At 34.3% G+C, this 7,394-nt stretch overlaps 1 protein-coding gene across 1 annotated transcript; it reads left to right on the forward strand.

The window, feature by feature from the left end:
• The first annotated feature begins 2,115 nt into the window (after positions 1 to 2,115).
• Positions 2,116 to 4,672, forward strand: cd59a (CD59 molecule (CD59 blood group) a). The gene is made up of 4 exons (XM_073837015.1): positions 2,116 to 2,179; positions 3,512 to 3,592; positions 3,700 to 3,801; positions 3,898 to 4,672. Exons 2-4 carry the CDS (start codon positions 3,538 to 3,540, stop codon positions 4,095 to 4,097), a joined length of 357 nt encoding a protein of 118 aa, XP_073693116.1. The 5' UTR covers positions 2,116 to 2,179; positions 3,512 to 3,537; the 3' UTR covers positions 4,098 to 4,672.
• The last annotated feature ends 2,722 nt before the right edge of the window (positions 4,673 to 7,394 follow it).

The following is a 7,394-nucleotide window of genomic DNA, read 5'->3' on the forward strand; positions in this document are numbered from 1 at the left end:
GGAAGTTTATTCCTGCAAAGGACAGTTATACAGAGTGTGCAACAAAAGACAACACTTCGTACCAGTCTTTTATACTCTAAACAGAATAAGAAGATAATGAAGTCTTGCATGTCATGATGTCTTGCAACCTCTCTGCTGGTGGTTTGTATTTAACAGGAAACAGATTGCATTTAGCTCCACCATATGTGACCCTGGACCACAAAACCAGTCATATGGGTACATTTTTTTTAATTGATATTTATACATCATCTTAAAGCTGACTATATGCAGAGATGGGCATAAATACATAGAAATGTATTTAAAATAAAAATACAAAATACTGAGTGGAAAAATGTATTTAAATACAAATACAGTATTTTGTATTTTTAAAATACACAAAATACATGTTAAATTGGCCATCAAGTGCAGGCATCCCTATTAGGCTGAAATATATCTGGACATATTCTGAATGCAAAACAAAAACATTTAGATGTGTACTACTGATTAGAAATTATCTACCCCCCCTCCCCCCGCCTCTAATATACAGTACAGTATTTTTGATTAATCAGTTCTTCTAGTGATCAATTGTTATAGCAAGATTACTACTTCTTCTTTAAATCAACGCACCACTCCTGATAATATATGTTGTGGAAAAAATGCTTTCCAACTATGTTAGACAGTAACTCTAGTATTATAGAATAGGAAAATAGGAAGTTTATTCCTGCAAAGGACAGTTATACAGAGTGTGCAACAAAAGACAACACTTTGTACCAGTCTTTTATACTCTAAACAGAATAAGAAGATAATGAAGTCTTGCATGTCATGATGTCTTGCAACCTCTCTGCTGGTGGTTTGTATTTAACAGGAAACAGATTGCATTTAGCTCTACCATATGTGACCCTGGACCACAAAACCAGTCATATGGGTACATTTTTTAAGTGATATTTATACATCATCTTAAAGCTGACTATATGCAGAGATGGGCATAAATACATAGAAATGTATTTAAAATAAAAATACAGTATTTTGTATTTTTAAAATACACAAAATACATGTGAAATTGGCCATCAAGTGCAGGCATCCCTATTAGGCTGAAATATATCTGGACATATTCTGAATGCAAAACAAAAACATTTAGATGTGTACTACTGATTAGAAATTATCTACCCCCCCACACGTGTCGGTGCTTTTTTTATTCTTTCACGTTTACTGAAGGCAAATCTGAGTGATGCACCATTTTAACTTTAATCAACAAGGAATTGATCATGATGACACCCTTACCTTAAAGTGATAGTTCACCCAAAAATGAAAATGTGATGTTTATCTGCTTACCCCCAGGGCATCCAAGATGTAGGTGACTTTGTAGGTGACCCTGATGCCCCGGGGGTAAGCAGATAAACATCAAATTTTCATTTTTGGGTGAACTATCCCTTTAAGGTTGGGGGAGGGGTGTGTCTGAACTAAATCAGCATCCTGATAAAGAGGATGATTGGCACAAAGTATTTGATGTATTTTGAAAATACAAAATACTCACCTTTAATATATTTAAATACAAATTACATTCGATTTTTCCCAAAGGCTTTACAATACAAAATACAAAATAGTATTTTGTATTTCAAATACGTATTTTAAATACATTTATCTAAAATACTGCCCATCCCTGACTATATGTGGCTGAGATACAACTATTTGAATATCTGAAATTTGAGGGTGGAAAAAAGCAAAATACTGAGAAAATCGCTTATAAAGTTGTTTAATAAAGTTCTTAGCAATGCATATTACTAATCAAAAATTCAAGTTTTGATATATCTAAGGTAGGAAATTTACAAAATATATTCACAAAACATGATCTTTACTTTAATATACTAATGATTTTTGGCATAAATCATTTTGACCCATACAATGTATTTTTGGCTATTGCTACAAATACGCCTGTGCTACTTATGACTGGTTTTGTGGTCACATATGTTGGTCACATATATGGTCTAACATTAAAAAAAAAGCACAAAGAATGTATGCTAAAGGGGACTAAATTTCCCATAGCATATATTTAGGACAGTAGAATAGTATACAATAAAAAGGACAAAAGACTCATTGAAGAGCATTGTGGGCGTGTTTAAGAAAGCGTGAGTGGCTCGAGCTCTTCAGTTTTCAGACTGGTTTGGATGTGTCTGTGGTTGGATTTCTTCTTCACATTGGGGTAAGACTACAGAAGAGTAACTGAAAGATTATTAATAATCAGATTATTAATAACTTTTAAGCATTAAACATTGACTTTTCCAGCGACACTGTTTTTTTTTTCAAGATTATGGTAGGACATTATGATAAAATGTGTGAAATTTGATTTATAGTAGTCTATTCAGTTTCTGTTTTACAAATACTATAGATTATGAAAAGAATTCTTGTTTTTTTTGTAGTTGGTTATATCTCCAAAAATGTATTTCAAATTTTTTTCAAAAATGTAAATAAAACAATGGCATACTAGGCTAAGAGAAGGATCGAGTATAATGTTTAAAATGCAAGTTTGAATTGTTGTTGTTTTTGTTTCATAAATGTCACATTGTGGCAAGCATTATACCATAAATATGTTATATTTAGCATTATTATGTGTATTGTATGTATGTGATTCCAAATAAGATGCCATAAGATGTTGATAAAAGCTGACATGTTCAGAACTGTAGAATGTTGTATGAAGTTCAAAAGACAAATAATACAACAGAATAGATTTAATAAATTCAAAAGCGTAATTATTAACATAGAAAATAACAAGTGAACAACAGTAATAGTTGTGATGGTAGTTGCAGTACACTCTTAAAAATAAAAGTGCTTTAAAAGGTTCTTCACAGCGATGCCATAGAAGAACCATTAGTCAAAGGTTCTTTAAAGAACCATTTCTTTCTTACCTTTTTATAATCCGAAGAACCTTCTTTCGCCACAAAGAACATTTTGTGAAACAGAAAGGTTTTTCAGATGTTAAAGGTTCTTTATAGAACCATGTAGACAAAAAAGGATCTTCTATGGCATCGTGAAGCACCTTTATTTTTATTTTTGTAATAAATAGTAGTAGCTAATATAGGCCAGATCACTGGCCAAAATTTTATTCATCTCAGCACAACTATATACTTCTTAGATTACCCACAATTTTTTCTCGTATGATTGTTAGTGATCTTTAAAAACAATTGTCATCATGTGGTTCCAAACCTGTATGACTAAATCAATTCTGTGGAACAAACAAAGACGAATAATGGTAACCAAACAGTTTTAGTTGGTGACTGACAAAAACCAAACACCATTGTTTCAGAAAGAAAGTCACACAGGTTTGGAACAAAATGATGGTGAGAAAGTTTATGCATTAACTTGCAACAAGTCTAAACATTCTGAATGTGAGGGTTTGAGACCAGCGTACAGGTTTATAAATGACATTTAGGATGAATTTAATTTTTAAATCTAAATTTAGAATGAATATATAATGCAGTCACACTCAGACAAATCCAAATTGTACGTTTTTTAAATTCTTTTCTCTCTCTGTCAGGATCAGACTGGTAAACTGAAGGCATTATGAAAGCCTCTGTTGGAGTGTGTGTGGTGTTCGTTCTGGCTTTGGTGGGGCTTGGTATGTATTGCCACTGCTCCTGTTTTCACCATGCATAAGATGTGTTTTTGTCATATTTTGCATTGCTATTCTTGCAAAAAAAATTTTTTATCTCACTGTCTTTCAAGGCTCTGCCATTCAATGTTACAGTTGTAAGGACTACACAGGCACATGCTCTAAAACTCGAAACTGCTACTATGATGACGCCTGCGTGTCCGTCTACGAAAGAGGTGCCACTCTTAGAAAATAGCGTCTTTCTGTATTTTAACAAACAGTTTCCATGACCCTTGCATAACTGTACATGACATATCTTTCTGCTCCTCTAGGTGGTGACACATACAGGCAGTGTATAAAGTACTCCGATTGTGATTACAGCACACTTGCCGAGAAATTTCCCAAACTGACCAGCTTCAAGTTCTCCTGCTGTACCTCTGACCTGTGTAACACAGCACCTGTGTCAGTGTCCAGTCGCTCTGTGGTGGGAATACTGCTCTCACTAGCACTCTTCTGGTGGGGTGTTCTCTAAAACATCACCAACACAGGCGCTTCTGCATTGTTCCTCGTAAAGCTGGTAGTGGTATCGTGCAGTGAGAATGCAGAGATCTATATCTTGAGTTAAGTGGTCAAAGAAGCATTCACAGCTTAAATCTCAGCTGTATGTTAAAACAGTGTGTGCTCACTGCTAAAGCTTGTAAGCTAAAGCTTGTATTTTTTTTTTTAGTTCTGCACTTAATAGTAAAAAGGAAACCGAATCTGAATTATCATTTATTGTATTCAGTGTTGCTTGTGTACGTGTACTCTTTCGCGGCTAATCCTGTTACCCAGAAAAGTGGTACAACTGAGTGAGCGGGAAGGTTCTGATGCTTATATTTTCAAAGGGTTAATGTGTTGTATCACTGTAATTTTCATAAAAACCCTTTATGCCTGCTTTTCCTCTGCCTTGTTTACGAATGTCTCTTTTAAAACTTTTGAAAAACATTGCGTGCAATATGTAGACATGTAGTCTTTTCAGTGTACTGATTAGCTTCCTGTTACCACTATAGCCAGCGAAACTTACTGAACCTTTGTGACCAATAAATGGAACATGCAGTTTTATGCAAATTGAGAGTTTGAGACTTCTGTTATACATTTACAGTGATTCCTCATGCATCTCACTGCCTCTAAGTAACCTGCAGTGCTATCTAATCTTTTATAGCAGTTTATTACCAACTTACTGTGCTGGAGTTGGTGTAAAATTTGATTTGTATGTAATTTGTGTTGTTAAACCAAATGTGACATCTCTTCAACTAATGTTAACCACATTACTTAACCTTTAGAAAAACCCATTGGAAAAAGAGTTGACAGCCATGACTAGCAATTATCACTGCATCACCATGGCAATTATCAACTTTTCAGAACATTTTCTGTAAGTTAATTAATATATTTAATAGTTCACTGTCCAAATAACATGTTCTATATTGGTTTAGAAGTGACGTTAACTATTCCGTATAAATGTGGCATCCGTCCAGACTGATAATAAAAGATAATAAAAAATAAAATAAGAGAATAAATATGTATATGACCCTGGACCACAAAACCAGTCTTAAGTAGTACAGGAATATTTGTAGCAATAGCCAAAATTATCGATTATTCTTTTATGCCAAATATCATGTTCCATGAGATATTTTTTCAATTTCCTACCGTAAGTATATCAAAACTTATTTTTTGATTAGTATGCATTGCTAAGAACTTCATTTGGACAACTTTAAAATACTGTATACCATACATCAATGGAAAGCTTATTTATTCAGCTTTCAGATGATGAATAAATCTCAATTAAAAATTCAAATGGACCCTTATGACTGTTTTTGTGGTCCAGGGTCACATATTTCAAAAATTACAACCAAAAATAACACATATACGCAATAATCTATAATAATAAACATCAAATAATCTACAGATGCAATTGTGCATGTGAATGTGAATAAGAAAAGAGATACTGTATGATAAGGTTGCATTGCATTCTGATGGCTGTACTGAGCTTGTTAGGATGCTCTGTTAGCCGCTTTGTTAACCCTTAGGCATCCTTTGGGAAAATTTGGACAAAATATATATATTTTTTTTTTTCAAATAGTTGCCTTAATTTGAGCAGTACAAGACTTGGCTACTTTTCCTAAAATTGGAAGAAAATTTGGACTCGATTCAACAAAGTTTAAGTTTTTGAAAAAAACACACACACACACACACACACACACACACATACACACATAACACACACACACACATGTTTGTTTTTGTGAATTGTGGGGACATTCCATAGACGTAATGGTTTTTATACTGTATAAACGATATTTGCTATCACCCTACACCTTCCCTACACCTAAACCTAGCCCTCACAGGAGACTGTGCATATCTTTACATTCTCAAAAAAACGTATTCTGTATGATTTATAAGCCTTTTGAAAAGTGGGGACATGGGCAATGTCCTCATAAGTCACCCTCTCCTTGTAATACCTATGTCATACCCATGTTATTACACCAATTTGTGTCCTGATATGTCACAAACACACACACACACACACACACACACACACACACACACACACACACACACACACACACACACACTTACTTCAAGATCAAGTCAGATCAATGTCCTACTGCAAGATTTGTTTATAATTCCAAACAAAAAATTTCTAGAACATGCTATTCTTACCTGTTTGGCACTATTTGCTTACTTTTTTGAGTTACTGAATTTAGAAACAAATGATTACTCTGTATCCTAGTTGGTCTTTTTCCTTATAGCATTTTTTTTTTCTTTTCTTTTTTTATGCTACAATTTTAACTTGTGATATCTAAAACTTAAGAGGTTAAGTTCGATAAAACAATGGTTTATAGATTTCAGCCTATATACAGCTACTGAATACTACAGCCATATAGTGGCTATTGATATTTTTATAGATGTCACCAAATTTTAGGTTTGGCTGTCTGAACTAACTCAAATTATTTTTTTTCCTGAAGTATAAGAAATATTAAATATATCATAAAAACAGGCATATTTTACATAAAAATATGGTACTTTTAGAGGTAAATAAATAAAAAAACACAATGCAAAAATTGATAGTTTTTATTTTATCTAAGACAGTGATATGACAATTATTTAAAAATAAAATTGGGATCACACCCAAGACCTTTGTGCCCAAAAAAAACGTAGATCACACCTGAGATAAATTAATGGCTGCTATATGACGGATGCTTGAGGATTAAAGCATAGAGACCAATTTTAGCTGTTACATGCAGTAGCCAGAGTCTGGTTCCTCACTAAAGCTAAATAGGCCAGAGACCCAACTAGTTTGCTGTTGGAGGTAGGTTTAGTCCAGCCAGCAGGGGGTGTTCATTCCCTGACATGTAGCATAATGTATCAAGTAGGGGTCCAAAGACTTTACAGACTTCAGACTGTGAAAACGACTTTTTGATGAAGCCTTAAACTGGCCCCTGTAAAAGCGTCCTTCAGATGAGGCATTAAACTGGCCTCCTGACTTCTCTGGTCATTAATTCCTCACCTAGATTATGGATTTGATCTCATTTATTGAGGTGGTAGCGCATTCTGATGGCCGTATTGAGCCTGTCAGGAATGCGCTACCCCTCTAGTAGAGCAGCTTTATTAAGGCACAGAGACCAAATTCAGCTGTTGCATGCAGTAGCCAGAGTCTGGCTCCTCACTAAAGATTAGCAGGCCTGAACCTGGTCAACACACTGGTGGGAGACATTTTGTGGAAAACTAGCTTGCTGTTGAAGGTAGTTTTAGTCCTGTAAAAAAGAGGGATATTTTGATAGTAAATAGT

The sequence above is a fragment of the Garra rufa genome, chromosome 3 (assembly GCF_049309525.1).
Source record: "Garra rufa chromosome 3, GarRuf1.0, whole genome shotgun sequence".
NCBI classification, from domain to species: Eukaryota; Metazoa; Chordata; class Actinopteri; order Cypriniformes; family Cyprinidae; genus Garra; species Garra rufa.